This window comes from Belonocnema kinseyi, chromosome 10 (genome assembly GCF_010883055.1).
Source record: "Belonocnema kinseyi isolate 2016_QV_RU_SX_M_011 chromosome 10, B_treatae_v1, whole genome shotgun sequence".
Classification (NCBI taxonomy): domain Eukaryota; kingdom Metazoa; phylum Arthropoda; class Insecta; order Hymenoptera; family Cynipidae; genus Belonocnema; species Belonocnema kinseyi.
The window spans coordinates 5,800,374-5,824,297 of record NC_046666.1 but is presented as its reverse complement, the minus strand read 5'-3'; the positions used below and the strand labels follow the sequence as shown (position 1 = coordinate 5,824,297).

General features: G+C 25.4%; 1 protein-coding gene across 1 annotated transcript in view; it reads right to left on the bottom strand.

Moving 5' to 3' along the window:
• The window catches only part of LOC117182015 (serine/arginine repetitive matrix protein 2-like), a 112,788-nt gene that overhangs the window by 35,712 nt on the left and 53,152 nt on the right, over positions 1–23,924 (bottom strand). The window contains exons 8-9 of the mRNA XM_033375033.1: positions 14,944–18,876; positions 5,003–5,174 (exon numbers count right to left, since the gene is read on the bottom strand). Of these exons, the coding sequence (XP_033230924.1) occupies positions 5,003–5,174; positions 14,944–18,876 (4,105 nt within the window). The remainder of the gene's footprint in view (positions 1–5,002; positions 5,175–14,943; positions 18,877–23,924) is intronic.

Here is a 23,924-nt window from a genome sequence, read left to right as displayed (position 1 = left end):
CGTGCAATCGACTCGGGATACTTATAAGATACTACCATGATTTTTTCAGATTTTTTGGTCCAAAAATAAATTAGGCCAAGAACCGGCCTTACCGACCCTCCCTCTTTCTGGTCAAGTTTTTCAATTTTCCCGGTCAACTAAAAGTAACATATTCACACTTTCCGCAACATGCAAAAATTTACTTTAATTTATAATGTTAACTCGAAACATCCTTTAACACACAAATGCAAAACATTGCAAAATAAATGAAAAATATGAATTTTTTTTTTACAAAACATAGAATAATTAAACTCCCAGTTTGAAAAAATTAATATTAAAAAAAAAGGATTTTCAACTACATAGTTCAACTTTCAACCGAAGAGATGAATTTAAAAAGAAAATTATGAATCTTCGCCTGGAATAGTTCAATTTTAAATCAAAAAGATTAACTTTTAGCTAAAATTATGAATGTTTAACTAGAAAACCTAAATTTTTTTAAAAGAAGATTAATTTTCAAATGGAAAGATTAATTTTATACTAAAAAAATATAAGTTTTCAACCACATACATGAATTTTTTAACGAAATTGTTGAATTTGTAATTAAAAACGACAAATTTTCAACAAAATAGTTGAATTTTGAACTAAAAGAATAATTTTCAACCGAAAATGGAAGTGTGAAATTTTTACTTAAAAAAAAAAGATAATAATTTTAACACAAAACTTTAGTTTTAAACAAAAACAATAAACCTTCAATTGAAATAGTTGAACTTTCAAACGAAAAAAATTAATTTTGACCAATTAAGATAAATTGTCAACCAAAACTAAGTAATACAATTTTAAGTTAAAAAATGACTTTCTACACACAAAAAAATAGTTATATTTTCAAAACAAAGTGATGAATTTTACAATGAAATTGTAAATGTTTAACTGAAATAGTTGAATTTTAAACTAGAGAGATAGATTTTTTATAATCATTGAATTTTTCACCTAAACGATGAATTTTCAACTAAATGAAAATTATTTAACTAGAATTTTTAACCGAAAAAAAAGAATTTTTGAACGAGATGATTAATTTTCAAATGAAAAGATTAATTTATAACCAAAAACTAGATGAAGATAATTTTGTACCAAAAGAAGACAAATTTTGATTATATTATTATATTTTCAACTAAAAAAGATCAATTTTCAACCAAAAATAGAATACTTAAATTTTCAGGTAAAGAAATTAACTTTCAACCAAACTGATAAACTTTCAACTAAAATTATGAATCTTTAACAGCAATAGTTGAATTTTATACCAAAAAGTTAAATTTTCAACACATAAAGATTAATTATCTACAAAAAAGTAAAATTTTTACAAAGTAGATAAATTTTTGAACAACTAGTTTAATTTCTGAGTAAAAAATATTATTTTTCAATTAAGTAGTTGAATTTTCACCGCAAAAATAAACATTTTCAACCAAAAGTAGAATGGTTAATTTTTCTGTTAAAAATCTAGTTTTTCGCGAGAAAAAAAATGATTTTCAGCAAAATAGTTCAATTTTCTACTGTAATAGTTAAATTTTTAGTTCGAAAAACTTTTTTTCAACAAAGTAGTTACATTTTCAACCAGACATGAACTTTCAATTAAAATTATGAACCTGAAGATCCATTTTTTGAAAAAATGATTTTTTCAATATAAAATAATATAAATCCACGTCATTATTTTTAGTGCTCTAAATTTAAAAAATCAATTAATGAACTTTACAATTTTCAAAATTATATAATTTTAAGGAATTTTAAGCTAGAGACATCAAATATTGAAAAATTGAATAATTTTTAGCTGAGTACTTCTTAAATTAGAAATTCAATTATTTTCTTTTCAAATAGTTTAAACATTCTAGGAAAGCTTCAAAATTTTATTTCAAAATCTTGAGAAATCTAAAAGTTGTTTTAAATTTATTTAAAATTTAAAAAGTTTTTCAAAGATTTATACAAAATTTCCAAAAAAGATTACATAAGATTTTAAGAAAACTTTCAAAAATTTGCATGATAATTTTTAATACTTTTTTGAAACTCCTGAATATCTCTTAAAATTATTCAAATTTCTTTTTCAAATTTTCATTTCTAAATTATACATCAAAATTTAAAAATTTCACTCACAAATTAAGCAATTTTAGAAATTTTAACGATTCCAGGTTTTCTATGCAAAACAATTCAGAAAAAAGATTCGTTACTTTTAAATATTGATTTTCAATTTACTTATCTTAAATAAAAATTCAAATATTCAATAATTAATCTTTTTTTAATTAAAAATTTCAAATTGAATGGGTTAAAAATGGAATATTTGATACTAAAACAATATTTTAAATTTAATAAAATCCTCTAATTAAGAATATATTATTATGAAGTTATTTTTAAGTAGATAAAGTAGAAATCCCTTTTCTAAATTGAACAAAATGATGAAAATAATGAAAACTTGAAGTTTACTGTGATCCGAAGTAAAATTCCGCTTTTTAAATTAAATACCCGATTTTTGCCCGGTCAGTAAAGTTCCCAATTTCCCTGTCAAATCGCCACCCTAATTATACATAGAAAACAGTTTTAGAATAATCAGCATTGGAATAAATAATACAAAAATATTGAAGGATTAATGTAAAAAAACGAGAAACTAAGAAAAAAAATTGTAATGCATTACAATTTTTTAGATTAGTTTAAATCTGTTAAAATTAGTAGAATCCTTGAAAATATTTTAAATAATTAGAGGTCCTATAAATCTTAATCTTCTCTATTTAAATGATTGAAATGCATAAATATCTCACGAAATAAAACTTAATTTATTCCACAAAGTATAAATCATTTGCAATTCCTTGAATATAAATTAAATTAAACTTACTCATTAAAGTTATCTAAAAAAAAATTCTTTAAATCCCTAAAAATTTTTGGTGAATTAATGAAATCCTTGAATGTTTTGAGATTCTCTGAAATACCTTAAAATCCCTTGAAATCTGTGGAATCTACAATTCATTTATTTTCAAAAAAAAACTCTCTAGAAATCCTTTGAAATCTTTGGAAATCCTACGAAAATGATTTGAAATCCCTTAAAATTTTGGGTATCTTTTTATATCCTTCATAATCCCTTAAAATCTGTAGAAAATGTAAAAACCTGTTCAAAAAGTATAAATTATTTAAAAGCCCTTGAATATAATATAAATTAAATTTTTGAAATTCAATGAAATTTCATTTACTTTCCAAGACTCTCTAAGAAATCTCTTAAAATCCTTCAGAATCCCTTAAGATCCCTTGAAATCGGTGGAAAACGTAAAATTTGAAATTTAAGATTTAAAATCAATGAAACTTCATTTATTTTCCAGAGATCCCTAAAAATTCCTAGAAATCTTTGAAAATTATAAACAAATTATCTGAAATCCCTTCAAATCTGTAAAAAAACGTAAAAATCAATCGAAATTAAACTTATTCGTTAAAGTCTTGAAAAAAAAATCATTTAAACCCCGAAAAATCTTTGAAATCCTAGAAATATTTAGGGAATTAATAAAATCTTCGAATCTTGTAAAATTTCTTGAAATACCTTAAAATCCCTTTAAATCTGTAGAGTCGTTAAGAATCCCTTGAAATTCAATCTTTCATTTGCTTTCCAAAGCTCTCTAGAAATCCTACGAAATGCTTTGAAATCCCTTGAAATTTTTTTATATATCTTGAAATCCTTTAGAATCCCTTAAAATCTGTGGAAAACGTAAAAATCCATTTTAAAAAATATAAATAATTTCAAAGCCCTTGAGTATAAATTAAATTTATTTAATCATTAAAGCTCTCTAGAAAAAAAATTTTAATCTTTTTAAATATTACCTTAAAATTAATTTTTCAAAGTAAAAAATCATCTTCAATTTTCCTAGGAAATTTTTTTTATTCTTCTGAAGCCTTTCAAAATTATTAAAAAGCTTCCAACATTTTTGGCCGAAATCTGCCAAAAACTATGTTTTGTTTTGAATTAGGTCGTAGGCTATTTTTTTAAGTTTTAAATATTAAATTAACAATTACTGATTTTAAATAAACAGTCAGATATTTCTAAATATTAAGTAAATGTTCTTTTTCTGAATTAAAAATTTTCAAATAGAATGGTATAAAAATAGAATATTTTAGACTGAAATATTTAAAATTGCATGAAAGCCTTTAATTATGAATATATTATTTTGAAGTTATTTTAAAATTAAAAATATTTTATAAAGTTTTAATCAGGCGTTAAAACATTTTAATTTTTAAAAATTAAAATCTGCGAATTCTATCATTCAAGACGGATTCCGATTCTTGTAAAATTATTATTCTATTTTTAAATCTTTAAGTACATTAAATTTTAAAAATCATTAATTAATGTAAATTTACAGCTAATCAACAAAAAATGTTGCTTTTTTCAATTAAAAAATCTTCGATTTTAAATGCTTCTAATTCTTAATTGCTTGAGTCTTTAAAACTAAATTTTAAAAATCTTTAAATTAAAGATTTTCGAATTACACATTCTAAACTAAATATCATAATTGAAAAATATAACAATTGAACTAATTATTCAAAAAACGGTTGAAATCAAAGTTGGACAATTTTTTTCCTAAAAATTTGTAAAATTCCCGGTCATTTCCCGGTCCAGCGGCCAGCCTAAATCACTAGGAACCCCCTGAAATCTAATTTAATTTATTTTCCAAAATTCGCCCGAAATATCTTGAAATTTTTGGTGAACTCTAAAAAGCCTTTTAAAACCCTTAAAATTAGTGAAAGACCCTCGACATTTGTTAAAATCCTTTGAAATTTCTTTTAAAAAACCACCTGATGCCTGGAAATCTGTTAAATTTCGTTAAATTTGTATAAAATCTGACGAAATCGCTCAAAATCCGTGGAAATTTTCTTAAATTCCTTAAAAATTCATGAAATTGAATGGGATTTCTATAAGATTGCAGAGAGTAGTGTACACCAAATCGCAGGAGTAATTAACCCCTAGAAAATATACTATGTCATTTTTTAAATCTAGAGTTACCTATTATTTCGAAGTCTTTCCGAATCCAGGCTTTTTTCTCTCAGGATTTCCATTGGATCGTAGTGTTTCACCTCTCTATCCCTTTCACGATCCACACTATTCCCATACCTTCTCTTAACTCTATTTCGATCACTCCTGAGTGGCGATTCTCTGAGCGGTCGTTTCCTATTGTCTGCATTAAACAAAATTTATCAGACACCAAATTTAACATATTCTATAAAAATCACAAAATCAAAGCCTCGGATCGACTACAAGGATTAAAAGGATGCATAAAATTACAAAAAAGTCGCATGATAGTTCGAAATAAATTCTGAATTAATAAATTTATTTGTTTAGAAATACTGATTCAATGTTTAATTTTCAATTGAATTACAGTTTAGTTCAACTCAGGGTGGCCGTTTTAATCGAAGAAAAAATTCCCGGTCATTTCCCGGGTTTTTCCAGATTCGCAAACATTTTTCACGGCCAATGAAATTTTAAAAATCAAACATTTTTCCAAATAAAGTAATAAACAATAAACGACAAATTAAAGCATTAAAAATGGAACAATTGCATTCCAAACTTGTAAAATTGAAATTTAAAGGTTTCCAATTCAAAAATTGTGTATTCAAATGCTCAAAAATGTACACGTACCAAATCGAAGGTACTAACACTTTTCAAATAAACAATGTTAAATGAAATGCAAATAAACTGCAAATTTTATAACTTGTATCAGTTATAGTGTCCAAAGATTCTGATAAAGTTCCAAAAATATAAATCCAAGTTAACATTTTCAATAGTCTAAATTAAAGAATCAAGCAATGAACTTTACAAATTAAAAAAATTATATTATTTTAAGCAAGAGACATTAAAAATTAATTTCTTTAACTTATCATTTCTGTAATTATAAGTTAAATTATTTTTATTTTAAATAGTGTAGGCATCCTTCAAAACCTTAAAAATTTTATTTCAAAATCTTAAAAAATCTAGAAGTGGTTTAAAATTTTTCCAAATTCAAAATCTATTGTGACTTTTTTGTCAGAACTTTCAAATATTTATTTCAAAATTAATTAAATTTTTTCTATAACTTTGAGAATATCCTGCAAATTTGTGTAGATTTCAAACAAAAATTTAGATTTTTTTTTAAGAATTGTGAAAGACTTCAAACGAATAAAAAAATTTCTTAAGATTCTTCGGAAAATTGAAAATGACTTTTCACTTTGAAAAATTATGGAGGATTTTAAGGATTTTTTTCTAATTTGAAGGATTTTCAAAAATTGTGGGAAAATTTCGATTAATTTTAAAATAAATTTAAAAGTTCTGAAAAAAATGTTAACACACTTCGTTTAAATTACTTGAAATAATTTCAAGTTTTTAATTAATTTTGAATCTGTTCAAAACTTCTAAATATCTCTCAAAATTACTCAAATTTTTTCTACAAATAATAAGTGTTCAATTGTTATATATGCGTCAAAATTTAACAATTTTACTTATAAATTAAACACTTTTTAAATAGAACAATTAAAATTGTAACTCTAAAAGATTAAAAGTTCTTCGAAAATCCAAAGATTCAAAGCTTCAATTTTTCAATTTTTCAAGATTCAAGTTTCAATTTACTTGCCTTAAATGAACAGTGAAATATTGCTAAATATTAAATATTGATTCTTTTTCTACATTAAGAAATTTCAAATTAAATGGGATAAAAATTAAATAATTTAGACTCATAATATTTTTAATTTAATAAAAACCTTTAATTATGACTATATTATTATGGATTTATTTTTAAGTTCAAAATTGTAAAACGCATGTTTACATTTTTTAATATCTAAAAAAATTAATAGAAATAATATATTAATAAATTTATGTATTAAATTTAATATAAAAAATAATACAAACGTTTAGATTTTTGCAGATTTAAAACAAAAAAGTTTAGAATTTTTGTAAGAATGGTGAAAGACTAATAAAAGAATAAAAATTTTCTTAAGATTATTAGGAAGATTGAAAATGATTTTTCACTTTAAAAAATTATTGTAACATAAATTTTAAGAAGATTTTAAGAGAGATCATAAATTAAACACTTTTTAAATACTCATAAAAATTGTAGCGCTAAAAGTTTAAAAGTTCTTCAAAAATCTAAAGATTCAAAGCTTCCTATGTGAAACAATTCAGTTTTAAATTGTTTTCTTTTAAATATTTGGTTTAAATTTACTAGTCTTAAATGAACAGTGAAATATTGCTAAATATTAAATACTTATTCTCTTTCTACATTAAGAAATTTCAAATTAAATGGGATAAAAATTAAATAATTTAGAGTCACGATATTTTAAATTTAATAAAAATCTTTAATCATGACTATGTTATTATTATGGATTTATTTTTAAGTTGAAAATAGTAAAACGCACGTTTACATTTTTCAATGTCTAAACAAATTAATAGAAATAATATATTAATAAATTTATTTATTAAATTTAATATAAAAAAATAATATAAGGGAATACCTGAAACTCGGAATTAAAAATATATTATTGATAAATCATGAAAATTGTTATTCAAAAATAAAATTATCGGAATAAATGATATATTAATTTCTATTCTTATCAAGACTTTCGGATTGAAACAGTCACAATCTGGAAATTCTCAAATTTTAAAAGGATCTATAATTGTTTTTGGTCAAATCAATTATTTTTCAGATTTCTATCCTTAGAGAACAGATCTATTTTAAAAATAATTTATTTATTTATATTTACAGTTGATGAAATGAAACGGTTTTTTACCAAAAAATTTCCACTTCAAACGCTTTTAATTTTTAATTGTTTAAATCTTCAAGACTGCACTTTAATCATTTAAAAAGCTGATAAAACTGTTAAATTTATAAAAATCACAATTTGAAAAACTTTAAAAAATGGTTGAAATCACAGTTGGGTAAAATTTTTATTCTAAAAATTTGGTAAAATTCCCGGTCAAAAAATAAATTCACTGTTATTTTCCGGTTTTCCTCGGCCTCATAAAATTCCCGGTCATTTCCCGGTTTCCAAGTTTCCCGGTGCAGCGGTCACTCTGTCAACTTTTAATGTTCTACATTAAAATAGTACAGTTTTTTCTAGCTTTAATTTCAATTTTTAAAGTTAAAAATTGATCAAATTCAAACTAAGTAGCGAATAACTTATGAGAACCACAAAAAGTATTCTTGGTTGAAATTTGATCTTTTTGGTTTGGAAATTGAACTATTCGGTTGAAATTTTTTGCTGTGAAGATTGATCTTTTTAATTATAAAAATTACTTTGTTTTAAAATAAAATGTATAAAATGGAAAATTTGACTGTTTCCCTTTTGGTTGTAAATTCATGTTTTTTTAATTATTGTCATTTTTAGTAAAAAATGAATCGTCTGAGTTTAAAATTTATTTTTTGTTGTTAAAAATTCTAGTAGTTGTTTACAAATTATTTCTTGGTAGAAGATTTCTCATTTTATTTAAAAATTTATTTCTTTGGTTAATAATTAAACTATTTTGTTAAAATTCATTTTTAGTTGAAAGTTAATTTTTTTAAATGAAAATTTAAGTAAATCTTTTTGTCGGAAAAACGTATCTTTTTAGTTCAAAATTCAACTTTTTAGTTAAAAAATCAAATTTTTATTGGAAAATATAACTATGTTGTTAGATTTTTTTAAATTAATTTTTTCTTTAACTAAAAATTTAACTATTATGTCGAAAATTAGTTTGTTTATATTTGGCTAAAAATTACTTTTTTAGGTTGAACATTTGTTTCATTTTAGTTCGAAAATTAATTTCTTTGATTAAAAATTTCATTATTCTGTTGAATACTTTTTTAAAATGAACATTCAACTATTTTTTTGAAAAGTAGTAACTTTTAGTACCAAATTAATCTTCTTGGTTAAAATTTTTTTCGTCATTTTCAGTAGAAAAATAATCTTCCTGGTTAGAAATTTATATTTTACACAATTTTTTTAACTGAAAATTTAATTATTTTTAAAAAATAATTAAATTTCCGTCACTTTCGGTAGAAAATTAATATTATTTTTCGAAAATCTCTACTTTTTTATTTGAAAATTTAACTATTTTGTTGAAATATCGCCATGCTTAGCATAAAATTAATCTTCTTCGTTGAAAATTAATTTTGCTGGTTGAAAAATCTTTTATATGGTTAAAAATAAATTTTTTTGAAGAATGATGATTTTAGTTGAAAATTCATTTCTTTGGTTTTAAATAGAACTATTTTGTTGAATACTTTTTTGCCTAATTTAATTGAAAATTTAACTATCCAATTTTTGGCCCAAAGATAATTGAACTATTTTGTTTGACATTTAACGACTTTGTTGCATGTTATTGTATACAAACTTAAAATTTTTTACTGAAAATTGAATTAATCTTCCTGATTAAAAGTTCATTTTGTTGGTTGAAGATTCTACTATCTGTTTACAAATGATTTCTTTTTCGAAGATTGATCGCTTTAGTTGTAAATGCCTTTGGTTGTAAATGGAACTATTTTGTCAAATTTCTATTTTTTTTGGATCAATTTGTTTCAACTGAAAATTTAACTATTTATTTTGGTGAAAACTCTTTTTTTTTAGTTAAAAACTCATCTTTTTCGTTTAAAAATTAATAATTTCGTTGAATATTTTTGTATGAAAATTAATTTTTATCAAAAGAAAATTCAACTTTTTAAATTTTGGTCAAAATTGAACTAATTTAACTAAAATTTTAACTACTGAATTTTTGGTTGAAATGTGATCTTTTTTGGTTGAAAATTGAACTGCTTGGTTTTTTTTTTTTTCGTATAAAAATATTTTTTTTTAGTGAAAATTTAACTATTCAATTTTGGTTGAAAATTGAAATCTTTTAGTTGAAAATTTCACTATCATATAAAAATTTCGTCACTTTCGGTAGAAAATTATTTTTATTTGTCGAAAACGTTTGTTTTTACTTCAAAATTCAATTATTTTGATGAAATATCATTATTTTTAGTAGAAAATTATTCTCCCTGATTAAAAATTCATTTTGTTGGTTGAAAATTCTACTATCTAGTTGAACATTAATTTCTATTAAAGATTGACATTTTATTTCAAAATTAATTTTTTTTGTTGAAAATTGAACCATTTTGTCGAATACTTTTTTTGAATGACAATTATTTTTTTTAACTGAAAATTTAAAAATTCAATTTTTGGTCCACAAATGGATAGCTTATTTACCTATTTTGTTTGAAATTTAACTTTAAATTTAAATTGAACTTTTTCAGTAAGAAATTTACCTGTTATATTACAAATTTGTCACTTTCGGTAGGAAATTAATCTTCCTGATCAAAGATGTTATCTTTTTTTATTGAAAATTCAACTATTTTATTGAAATAGTTTACCATATTGTTAAAATTTTTTTTAAGATTGATCATTTTAGTTAAAAATTCATTTTTTTGTTCAAAATGGAACTATTTTGTTAAATTACTATTTGTTTTTTTTTTAATCAACTTTTTTAAACTGAAAATTTAACTACTTCATTTATGGTAAAACCTTATCTTTCTTAGTTTAAAATTCATCTTTTTTGTTGAAAATTGAACTTTTTTGTTGAAAATTATTATTTTTTGTATCAGCCATTTTGCTAACTAAATTTTTTGTTAAACTTTGGTCTTTTTTTGTTGAAAATTCAACTGTTTGGTGAACATTGATCTATTCTGTTAGAATTTTTTTTAGACAATTCCTCGTTTGTTTTTTGTTTTTTTGTTTTGTAAATTGAAACATTTAGATGAAAATTTTCTTGTACAAAAATAAAGTCTTTTAACAATTCCCTTTTTGGTGAAAATGCATTTTTTAGTTAAAATTTCATTTCTTTGGTTGAACATTGAATTATTTTGTTGAATACTTTTTTTGAATGAAAATTAATTTTTTTAAATGAAAATTCAACCATTCAATTTTGGGTCATTATTTAAAATAAAAATTCAACTTTTTGGTTGAAAATTTATTAATTTTGTTAAATATTTTTGTATGAAAATTAATTTTTATTTAATGAAAATTCCACTTCTTAATAATTGGTCAAAATTGATCTATATTAATAAAAAATTCATATATATTCTGTGAAAAATTCCTATTTTTTTATAAAAAATTAATCTCATGGTAACTTGCTAATGAAAAAGTATTTAATTATAAATCTTCAATGATAAATTACTCCACTTTTAAAGTTCTCAATTAAAATTCTACAATTATTTCTACTCGTAAATTTCAATTTGATAAAAATGTAATATAAGTAGCAAATAATTTCTTAGAAAAATGGAAAGAAATTCCACTTATTTGAATTTTTTTACAGAAAGCCACAGAAATTTATATTTCTAAAAAAAGCCAAAAAAATCGTACAAAGAAAATTAATTTTCTTGGTTAAAAATTAATTTTGTTGCTTGAAAATTCTACTATCTGGTGAAAAATTCATCCTTTCGGTTGAAAATTGAACTTCTTGGTTGAAAATATTTTTTTTTTGTATCAGTCATTTTTTTAACTGAAATTTTAATTACTGAATTTTTTGTTAAAATATGACCTTTTTTAGTTGAAAATTCAACTGTTTGATTAAAATTAATCTATTCCGTTTGAATTTTTTTTCATTTTTTTAGTTAAATATTTAACTTTTTGACTGAAAATTTAATAATTTTTTTTATGAAAGTAAAATTTTATGAAGTGAAAATTTAACTTTTTAATGTTCGGTCAAAATTGAACTATTTTAATAAAATTGTAATTATTGGGTTTTTGGTTACATTTTTTATCTTTTCTGGTCGAAAATTCATTCCTTTGGTTGAAAATTGAATTGTATTGTTGAATATTTTTTTCGAATGAAAATTAACACTTTTTTTTACTGAAATTAAATGATTAATTTTTTGTTAAAATTTGATTTTTTTAGTTAAAAATTGAACTGTTTGATTAAAATTAATCTACTCTGTTTGAAATTGATTTTTTTAAGATAAAAATTTAACATTTTGATTGAAAATTTAATATTATTGTTTTTTTATGAAAATAAAATTTTATAAACTGAAAATTTAACTTGTTAATTTTTGGTCAAAATTGAACAATTTACAAAAATTTTCAATTACTGATTTTTAGTTACATTTTTTATCTTCTCTGGTCGAAAATTCATTCCTTTGGTTGAAAATTGAATTATTTTGTTGAATACTTCTTTTGAATGAAAATTAATTTTTTAAATATTTTAATAGTAGTAAATTTAACGGTTATATTACAAATTTGTCATTTTTGGCAGAAATTAATCTTCTTAGTCAAAAAATTTATCATTTTTATATGAAAATTCAATTAATTTGTTGAAATAATGAAAATTAATTTTTTTTTTTACTGAAAATTTAAATATCCAACTTTGGATTCAAAAATGGATAGTATATCTATTTATCTATTTTGTTTGAGATTGAAGTATTTTGTTGAAATTTGTTTTTTACAAAAATCAATTTCTTTATACTGAAAATTTTACTTTCATTTTTGGTAAACTCATTTTTTTAAATAAAAATTCAACTTTTTATTTGAAAATTTAATAATTTTTTTAAATATTTTTTAATGAAAATTTCACTTCTTAATAATTGGTCAAAATTGATCCATTTTAATTAAAAATTCATATATATTTTGTTGAAAATTTCTATTTTAAAAAATTTAATCTCATAGCAACTTGCTAATTAAAAAGTATTTAATTATAAATCTTCAATTATAATTACTTCATTTTTAAAAATACTCAATTAAAATTCTACAATTATTTCTACTCGTAAATTTCAATTTGATAAAAATGTAATATAAGTAGCAAATAATTTCTTCGAAAAATGGAAAGAAATTCCACTTATTTGAATTTTTTTACAAAAAGCCACAGAAATTTATATTTCTAAAAAAAAGCCAAAAAAATTGTACAAAGAAAATTAATCTTCTTGGTTAAAATTTCATTTTGTTGGTTGAAAATTCTACTATCTGATTAAAAATTAATTTTTGTTAAAAGATTGACATTTTAGTTGAAAATTAATTTCTTTGGTTGAAAATTGAACTATTTTGTTGAATAATTTTTTTGAATGAAAATTATTTTTCTTTTAACTGAAAATTTAATTATCCAATTTTTGGTCCAAAAATGTATAGTTCATTTACCTATTTTGTTTGAAATTTAACTATTCGGATGCATTTTTTTTTACAAAAATTAATTTTTTTGGTGAAAATTTAAATATTCAATTTTTGGTCGAAAATTCAACTTTTATAGTAGCAAATTTAACTGTTATACTACAAATTTGTCATTTTTGGTAAAAATTAATCTTCTTGGTCGAAAATTTTATCATTTTTATTTGAAAATTCATCTATTTTGTTGAAATATCGTTATTTTTAATAGAAAATTAATCTTCCTGGTTAAAAGTTCATTTTGCTTATTAAAAATCTACTACCAGGTTAAAAATTCATCCTTTTTGTTGAAAATTGAACTTTTTGGTTAGAAATAATTTTTTTTTGTATCAGTCATTCTTTTACCTGAAATTTTAATTACTGAATTTTTTGTTGAAATTTGATCTTTTGTAGTTGAAAATTCAACTATTTGATTAAAATTAATTTATTCTGTTTGAAATTTATTTTTGTTCATTTTCTTTATGAAAATAAAATTTTATGAATTAAAAATTTAACTTTAATTTTTAGTCAAAATTGAACTATTTTAAATAAAATTTTAACTACTCAATTTTTGTTTAATGTTTTTATCCCTTTTGGTCGCAAATTCATTCCTTCGGTTGTAAATTGAATTATATTGTTTAATTTTTTTTTAATCTTGTTTTTCCTGACATTCTAATTACTGAATTTTTGGTTAAGATTCGATATTATTTTTTAATTCAACTGTTTGAATAAAATTAATCTATTCTATTTGAAATTATTTTTGTTCATTTTGTTTAGCTAAAAATTTAACTTTTTGATTCAAAATTTAATAATACTGTTTTTTTCGTATGAAAATAAAATTGTATGAACTGAAAATTTAACTTTTTAATTTTTGGGCAAAATTGAACTATTTTAACTAAAATTTTAATTACTGAAATTTTGGTTAATTTTTTTATCCTTTTTGGTTGAAAACTCATTCCTGTTTGATTAAAATTAATCTATTCTGTTTGAAATTTATTTTTGTTCATTTTTTTAGTTAAAAATTTAACTTTTTGATTGAAAATTTAATAATACTGTTTTTTTATGAAAATAAAATTTTATGAACGGAAAATTGAACTTTTTAATTTTTGGTAAAAATTGAACTACTTTAATAAATTTTAATTACTGACTTTTTGGTTACATTTTTTATCTTTCCTGGTCGAAAATTCATTCCTTTGGTTGAAAATTGAATTATTTTGTTGAGTATTGTTTTTTGAATAAAAATTAATATTTTTTTACTGAAAATTTAAATATCCAATTTTGGGTCCGAAAATGGATAGTATATCTATTTATTTATTTTGTTCGAGATTTAAGTATTTTGTTGAAAATTAAGACTTCCATTTTTGGTGAACTCATTTTTTAAAATAAGAATTCAACTTTCTGGTTGAAAATTTAATCATTTTGTTCAATATTTCTTTCTAAAAATTAATTTTTATTAAATGAAAATTTCAATTCTTAATAATTGGTCTTTTTTAATTAAAAATTCATATATTTCGTTGAAAATTTCTATTTTTTATCAAAAATTAAACTCATAGTAACCTGCTAATTAAAAAGTATTTAATTATAGTTCTCATTTAAAATTCTACAATTATTTCTTCTCGTAAAGTTCAATTTGATAAAAATGGAATATAAGTATCAAATAACTTCTTAAAAAAATGGAAAAAATATTTCATTTATTTGAATTTTTCTTCAAAAAAAAAAAAAAAACACACACACACAAAAGATTGTATTTCTCAAAAAAAAAAAAAAAAAAAAAAAAATCGTACAATCTGAGTCTTAAAAATCTAGAAATTTTAAATAATAGAAAAAACATATTACCCTTGTATCCTTTTGCCGGACTTCGAGTACCTCTATCTCGTCTATCATCACCAAATTTATTACTCCTCGAAAATTTATTATTATCCTCCTCCTTTTTACTTCTCTCTCGACTGCCATCTCTTCTCCTCGGACTTCTGCTAAAACTACGACTCCTACTATTATCAATACTCCTACTTCGACTTCTCTCATCCTCCCACGGACTTGCGCCTCTTTTTGGTTTGCCTCGTCCAATAATAATAGGACTCGCACGTCGTCTACTATCATTATAAATCGACTTCAATCCCCGAAACTCTTTCTCCGGTCTGCCCTTCTCTTTCTCCCGCTCCCGCTCCCCCCGCCCCTCATTGTAATAACTATTTCCTCTGCTTTTACCACGATCATCACCATCTCGCTCGCGCTCCTTTCGCGACGGACTCCTTCTCCTGGTATCACGAAATGGCGACTTGGAACGTATCGAGTCCGAATCTTTGCCTCTTTTATTTACCAATCTATCATCACGTGAATCCACTCTTTTGTCTGGCGTTTCTCGTTTCGCAATTTCCACTTTATCAGGCTTGGACGACTCGAATTTACCGACAATAGTACGATCGTCAAATTCACATTTTAAATCGACTCGCGAGCACGCATCCTCATCATAATCCGAGGGATTTTCAAAGACATTGTTTAAATTGGATTGCACGAGTACCTTGATTTTTCCCGACTCGTTTGCTCGACGAATCAAAAGTTGCTTTGGAATTAGTTTGAGGGCAATTTTCGAGGGACTTTCCAACACTTTTGTTGTCTCGGAAGAGAGAGAACTGTCGGTATGATACAAGGACTCTTTCTCGTCCACTCGGATGGATTCAGTCTTGGTGGAAATTTCCTGTTTCTCTTTTAAATTCGCAACACTGTTCAGCAGTAAATCGTTGAATTTATAAGAATTTTCCTGTTTCACGGGAGCAGCAACTGGAATCGGAAACGGGTGAGTTTTAATGGTTTCCGATGGCAATGGAATATTGCAGACAGAACTCTCCGTGTCGAGTTTAACCGGTTTTGCCTGATTCGAGTCCTTGCTCTCGATGCCCTCGCTCGACACCTCCGATTTCTGTGACAGAGCAGGCGAACTCGGACTGTACAAATCGACATTTTTCAAATCCTGTTCCTGCAGTTCCACAATACACTTCAACTTGAGACTGCTCTCTTCAATTTTACCACTGTCCGATAGAATTTTACCACTGTCCGATAGAATTTTACCACTGCCCGATGGAATTTTACCACTGCCCGATGGAATTTTACCACTGCCGGATGAAATTTCCTTCTCACCGGAAACAATCCGCGACTTACAATCAACATCTTCCGCCAGCCAGGCTTTTTCATCGAGTCCCATTTTCTGCAACTTCCTCTGAAAAATATCCGGCGATTTCGCATCATTTGAAGCGAGGGACGAGACTTCGGGAATAGTGAAGCCCTCCAATTTAATTGTCCCGGGAAGTGTTTCCAAAATTGGACTACTGCAAATCTGTTCCTTGATTTTCGCCAACTTTAGCAATGCAGTTTCCGTACCGGAAGTCTTCTGCCAATCGGTGCTCTCCTCCTCCCAATTAACAGGCGTCATCTGAATATCTTCCTCCTCCTCCTCTTCCTCCTCCTCTTCCGGCTGATTTCCCACATCCCATCGACTCTTCTTCCTCCTCTTCTCGCCCACAACTTCCTTCTTCTGTGACAACTTCCCCCCATCACTGACTTCCGGGCTTTTGTTCATCTCGCTCTTGATCATTTCTTCACCGAGATTTGTCTGAAGCAGATCGTCGGTATTAATTTCAAGTTGTTCGGCCCTCATTCTCGAAAACTCTTCCTCCGTATCCCAATCCTCTTTTCGCCGCTTACTCTTCTGTTTGATCAGCAGCATTTCCTCCCGTTCACCTTCCTCCTGCTCATCCTCCCAAATTCTCAGCGCCGAAATTCGCGGCTTCTTCTTACTATCCTTTGAATCATCATCATCATCCTGGAGAGTGATGTACGTGTCCGTTTTCTCGTCATACTTCACCTTCTCCTTCTTTTTCGAGGAACTTTTCTTTTTCGTCGATTCGCGAATTGCGTCGAGACTATCGACCTCCCACTCGTCAAAAATATCCCTCTTTCTCACTTCCTCCTCGAGCTGGGTCAACGAAGGCACATTCAGCAAATCAAAATCGGGCGTTTCTTCCTTCAAAACTTTCGCAATACGCTGACTTTCCCTTTCCCAATCGGCGAGAAACTCCTCACTCACACTCTTTTCCTTCTCCTTTTTCTCCTGCTTCTCCTCCTCTTTTCCTTTCAACTCAATTGTCAAGGGAATCCCAACATTTTCGAGAGTTTCCTCCTCCTCATCCAAAATTTCACCCTCTTCCACAACTGGATCCTCCTCTTTTTTGTCTGGCAACTTCTCGACGAGGGGATCTTCCTTTTCGGGAAGGGAATCTTGAGACATACTTTGATCGAGAATACCCTCGATTTGTCGAGTCATCAGAATCGACTCTTTCTCCCACTCGGAAAGCCGATCCTCACTCTCGTGTCGCTTCCTCTTTTTCTGCTGTCGACGAGCCTGCTCCTGAATCAGATTTTGCCCCTTGCCCATATCACACTCCTTGAGCAGAACACTGTCGGGCGAGAGGGCTTTCGCCAAAATCTGCTTCTCCAGATCATTCGACAATTTCACTCGTTTCGACTTCTCGAGACGTTTTTTCCGCTTCTTTTTGCCCTCGGTGGCAACTTTTTCACTGACGCGCTTGCCTCGCTTGTCGCGACTCAGCGACCGAGTCGACGATTTCCGTTTCCTTTTTCGAATGCCCTCCTTCTCCTCGACCCTCTTCTTCAGTTTCTTCCTCTTCAGACGCTTCTTCTTCTTCTTTCTCGCGTCCTCCGAGTCACTGCTGCTCGAATCCGCGCGCTTTCTTGAACGTTTCTTCTTCGACTTTCGCGACGCCTTCTTCACCCGCTTCTTCTTGCGACTTCGCTTGCGCTTCTTCTTTCGCGCCTCGTCCGAACTCGATGAATCGCTCGAACTCGAGTCGCTCGTTTCCGAATCGCTGCTCGATTTTACGGCTTTTTTCTTCTTTCGGCGCTTCTTCGACTTCACGTCCGAATCGGAGGAGCTGGACGATGAACTGGATTCGCTGCTCGTGGAATAGGCTCGCGGCCTCTTCTTCTTTTTCTTCTTCAGGATTTTCGACTCCACGTTCTCATCACTGACTTGTTCAACTTTGATGGTCACATTCTCCCAGTCGCTGGGAATCGATCGAGAGTCAGAATCATCCTGTTTCTCTTCTGGAGCTTCGTCTTCATTGCCGAGTGTTTCTTTCTCGACGGGTCCCTTGCTAGCTTCGTCCAAAGTTCCGACTGATTGCGAAATGCTTTCTGCTTCAACCGTTATCTCGAGAATTTCCTTCTTTCTATTTGCTTCCAGCTTGACTTTTGGATTGGGCGAGTTCACTACTGCAAGTTGATCCTCAGATTGCTCGTCTTTTGCTTTCGTTGCGTCAATTTCAAGACTGAAGTCGTCATAGTTTGAGGGAGAATTGGCGCCGGAATTGCCTTTCGATGAATGTTTGCTTGAAGGGGATTTTGTGGGACTGTCAGTGGCTACCATCTTCATAAACTGCTCGTATTCTGATGCTAATTTTTCGTCGCCGAGAACTTTCACGCTGGGTGAACTCTTAGCCCTGTCGTCTTTTTCCTCGTCAAGGTCACTTTCCGAGTTATCTTTTTCAACCTCTTCTTCTTCTTCATCATCATCATCATCATCATCATCATCATCATCATCATCATCTTCCTCAACAATTTCACCTTCATCCAACTCCATTTTTTCATCGGGAACTTTATCTTCATCTTTTCCATCCACTTTTTCCACCTGCTCTTTCACTTCTTCCCTCTTTTGTATCACACCTTCTGAAGGCTCACTTATCCGTCTTAATTCTGCAAAAATAAAAATATTTCTGTGTAGTTATCAAATATTGGACAATAGAGAGAGCTTAGCGTAAAAGACAAATGTCGGACAATTAAACATCGCCTGGGTTTCTTTTGCTTTTTAGGGGCCATACTTAAAAAATATTTAACTGGAATACTTAAATTTTTAACAGAAAAGAATAAGAATTTTAGACCTAAAAGATAAATTTTCAACTAAATGATAAATATTTAACTGGAATTTTTAAACAAAAAAAAAAAAAAAGAATTTTTGAACAAGATGATTAATTTTCAAATGAAAAAATTAATTTATTACGAAAAACTAGAGAAAGATAATTTTCTACCAAAAGAAGATTGATTTTTTTTTAACAAAATACGTGCATTTTCAACAAAATGGTTGATTTTGCAATTAAAAAAAGACAAAATTTCATGCAAATTGTTATATTTTCAACTAGAAAAGATCAATTTTCAACAAAAAATATAATAGTTAAATTTTCAGTTAAAAAAATTAAATTTCAACTAAACTGATAAACTTTCAACTAAAATTATGAATCTTCAACAGAAATAGTTGAATTTTATGCCAAAGAGTTAAATTTTCAACAATTAAAATTAATTTTCTACAAAAAAGCAAATTTCTTTACAAAGTAGATAAATTTTCGAACAACTAGTTTAATTTCTAAATAAAAAATATTAATTTTCAACCAAGTCGTTGAATTTTCACCTAAAAAATATACATTTTCATCCAAAAATAGCATGGTTAATTTTTCTGTTAAAAATCTAATCCTTCGTAAAAAAAAATGATTTTCAGCAAAATAGTTCAATTTTCTACTGGAATAGTTGAATTGCTAGTCAAAAAAATTGTTTTTCAACAAAGTAGTTACATTTTCAACAATATATAAACTTTAAATTAAAATTATGAATGTGAATTATGAACGTGATAAATACATTTTTTGGAAAAAATGAGAAAATGATTGTCTCTGTATATTTGAAATATCATCAATTCGAGTATCAAATTTAAATCAGTGAAAAAAATCTTACAGAGAAAAAAATTGCAAAAGGTTTTTCTCATAATGGAAAATAATAAACTTTCAATAATAAATTATAATTTCAGGGTGGCCGTTTTAATTGACGAAATAAATAAATGCTCTAAATTAAAAAATTAATCAATGAACTTAAAAATTTTTTAAATTGTTTAATTTTAAGGAATTTTAAGCTAGAAACATCAAATATTGAAAAACTGAAAATTGTTTAACTGAAAACTTCTTAAATTAGAAATTCAATAATTTTTTTTTTTAATTAAAAATTCCAAATTCAATGGGTTAAAAATTGGATATTTTGGACTAAAACAATATTTTTTATATAACAAAAAATATTTAATTAATGATATATGATTATGAAGTTATTTTTAAGTTGAAAATAGTTTATAAACTTTCAGTCACACGTTCACATTTGTTTAATGACAAAGACTTTCTAATTGAAACCGTTTAAGTTTTAACGTTAAAATCTGAACATTCTTAAATTTTAAACTGATTTAAAATCATTTTTGTTCACTTTTTATTACTTAAAGTACAGATAAATTACAAAAAATTTATTTATTTATTAAATAAAAATTACAAATGTAAGCTTAGAAATAAAAATTTTAAATGGAAAATTTTTAAAGTAAACTAATTTTGAATTACGCATTGTAAGCTAAATAATAGCATAATTGAAAAACATAAAAATTCCAATTAATTATTTAAAAACTGTTGAAATCGAAAGTGGACAGATTTTTCTTCTACAAATTTGTAAAATTCCCGGTAAAAAAAAATGCACTGTCATTTCCCGGTTTTCCCAGGTCTCAAAAAATTCCCGGTTTCCCGGTCCAGCATCCACCCTGATTACTGTACGTAATTTTTAGTATCCAGAAATGTTCTGCTAGTTATTGTTATTAGAATTAAGCAGGATGTCCGAGAACTTAATTTTCAAAATCCTTAATCATTAATATTCAAATACCAGCATTTTAATCTCATAAAATATTAAACATAGAATCTTTTATAAACGAAAAAAAAAACAGTATTTCGGATAAAAATTTTAAATTGTAAATTTATAAATTTATTATAAACAAACAATGTCTTTTCTACAATTGAAAATATCTATTTATCATAACACTTGAATTTTCAACAAAATAATTGAATTTTTAAATTAAAAAGACAAATTCCCAATAAAAAAGACGCATTTTCAACTAATTAAGATTTTTCACTCACGAAAGAAATAAAAGTTTATCAAAATTGTTGAACCTTCAAGCCAATAAACGAATTTTCTCTACAAAAATTATATTTTTTCAACCAAAAATTAATTTTCCACGAAAGTGATGCATTTTAACGATTTTTACCTAACAAAAGTGAAATTTTAAACAAAGAAGATTATTTTTTTTACCAAAACATGAGAATTTTCAAGTAAAAAAGACCAATCTTAAAAAAATGGAAGTTACATTTTCAGGTAAAAAATTAATCTTAAACCAAAAAAAGGCTTCTCCACTAAACAGTTCAATTTTCAATCAGATATAAGCCTTTAATAAAAAAAAAATATTCAACAATGTAATTCATTTTCAGCTAAAGAGATCAATTTTCAACTAAAAATAGAAATTAAAAAAAAATTGTTCAACAAAGTGATTCAACCAAATATTTGAAACAAAATATTTGAATATTCAAGCAAAGAAAAATATTTTTTAACCAAAAAGTTTCATTTTCATTACAAAAAATGAAATTTCTACTAAAACATATGAACTTTAAATAAAAAAGATAAATTTGCAAAAAATAGTTGAGTTTTCTGTTTAAAAAAATGCAGTTGACTTTGCATGATAAAAACATTAATTTTTAAAAAGGAAATCATTTTCTCCGAAAAAATGGAATTTTCAATCCAAAAGACGAGTTTTTAACCAAAAAGGATAACTTTTTAACAAAATTGTTGAAATCTCTAGCAAATAGTTGCATCTTTATCCAAAAAAGATGAAGTTTCTCTGAAAACAGATGAATTTTTACTTCAATTTTTTTTTAATAGTTGAATTCTCATCCAAAAAAGATTCTAGTTTACTTTTCAAGATCAAAGTATGAATTGTTTGACAAAAAATAAGTCTCTGCAAAAAAATTGAATGAATTTTAAATAAAATAGTGCAATATTTTGTTGTATTTCGATTTTTTTTAAACAAACTTTTTTTTTTAACTGAACATTTAACTATTCCATTTTTCCATTTTTGGTAGAAACTTTTTTTTTTATTAAAAATTCAATTTTTCTGTGGATCAAAATCATCGTTTTGATTGAAAATGATTTTTTTTATACCGCTTTTTTTAACCGAAATTTTGACTGAAAATTTAGCTATTCAATTTTTGGTTGAAATTTGATCTTTTGTAGTTGAAAATTCAATTATTCGGTTAAAATTTATCTATTCTGCTTGAAATTCGTATTTTTAAGGACAAAATTGATATTTTTTGTTAAAAACTTAATTATTTTATTGAACTTTTCTTTGTATGAAAATAAATTATTTCAAACTGAAAATGTAACTATTGAATTTTCGGAATAAAATTGATCCTTCTTAGGTAAAAATTCAACATTTATGGTTGAAAATTGATCTTCTTGGTTAAACATTGATTTATTTATTTGTTATAAACATACTACTGTTTGGTTACAAATTTATGTTTGATCGAAGATTCATCATTTTAGATAAAAATGTATTTATTTTGTTAATAATTGTACTATTTTTATTAGAAAATTCTTCTTGGTCAAAAATTCATTTTGTTAGTTGTAAATTCTACTATTTGGTTCGAAAATAATTTTGTTGAAAGATTCATCATTTTATTTAAAAAATAATTTTTTTAGATCAAAGTTAAACTACAAATTTTGATGTATTTCAATTTGTTGTTGGTTGAAAATCAATTTTTTTAACTGAAAATTTAACTATTCCGCTTTTTGTCAAAACTTACTTTTTTGGTTAAAAATTCAAAAGTATTTTATTGGAGAAAATCTGTCCTTTTTGATAGAAATTAAACTTTTTGGCGAAACATTTATCTTTTTAGTTACAAATTTAACTATTTGTTTAAAAATTCATCTCTTTTGCTTGAAAATTTAACTGCTTGATTGAAAGTTTCCTTTTTTCTAACAAAATTAAATTTTTTAACTGAATATTTAACAATTCTCTAAAATTGCAACAATTCAAAAATAAGGAAATTATTCAATTAATTAGGTATCCATTCCAGATAGTTTAATTTTGTTCGATTTTGATTTTAAATATTACGATTTTTAATTATTTAATTTCAAATGGTGTAATTTTTAATACTTCATTTAAAATCATTATTTATTCTCGAAATTTTCTAATCAAATATCCTTCAATTTTTAATTATTTATTTTTCCAAATCTTCAACAACAAAAAAGCGGACAATTTTAAAATTGCTATAATCTGATTCCAATGTTTGAAATAAGCTAAGGTTTTCAATTTGAAATTGCTATATATTTACATCTAAAATGACTAAATTTTAATATGCTCGAAAAATTAAGAAACTGTAAACCAAAGATTTTCGAATTTAAGCTTTTGAAGGAAAAACAAAAATTAGTTTTATGGCCTTAAAGATGAAACCGTTTTACCATTGCACATTCAAAATTATAATTATATAAATTTTTAATATGATAAATATATTATTGGATAGATTTTTTTTACTAAAAAGTGTTGTTTCTACAAAAAAAGCACTGTTATTTTCACCGTTCAAAATTTTATTGAAGAATCTTTTGATATTGTGAACCTTTAAAGTTTAATTATTCTAAAAACCTAAAAAAACTAAATGCTTTTTAATTGGAAAATTTCAAAATAATAAATGAGCGTTAAAAATGAAAAAATTCCAAACTTCGTATAAAAATTGAAGAATTCTGAAATTGGGATCTTGAAACTAATCATTAAAAATAATGATTTTTAAATTTAGTATCATGATTTTCAAAATTAAATTATTTTAATCTAAAGTGCAAAATTAATAGCTTGACAATTAACGATAAAACATTTTTATAATTTTACATTATTTATCATTTTTCCTTTT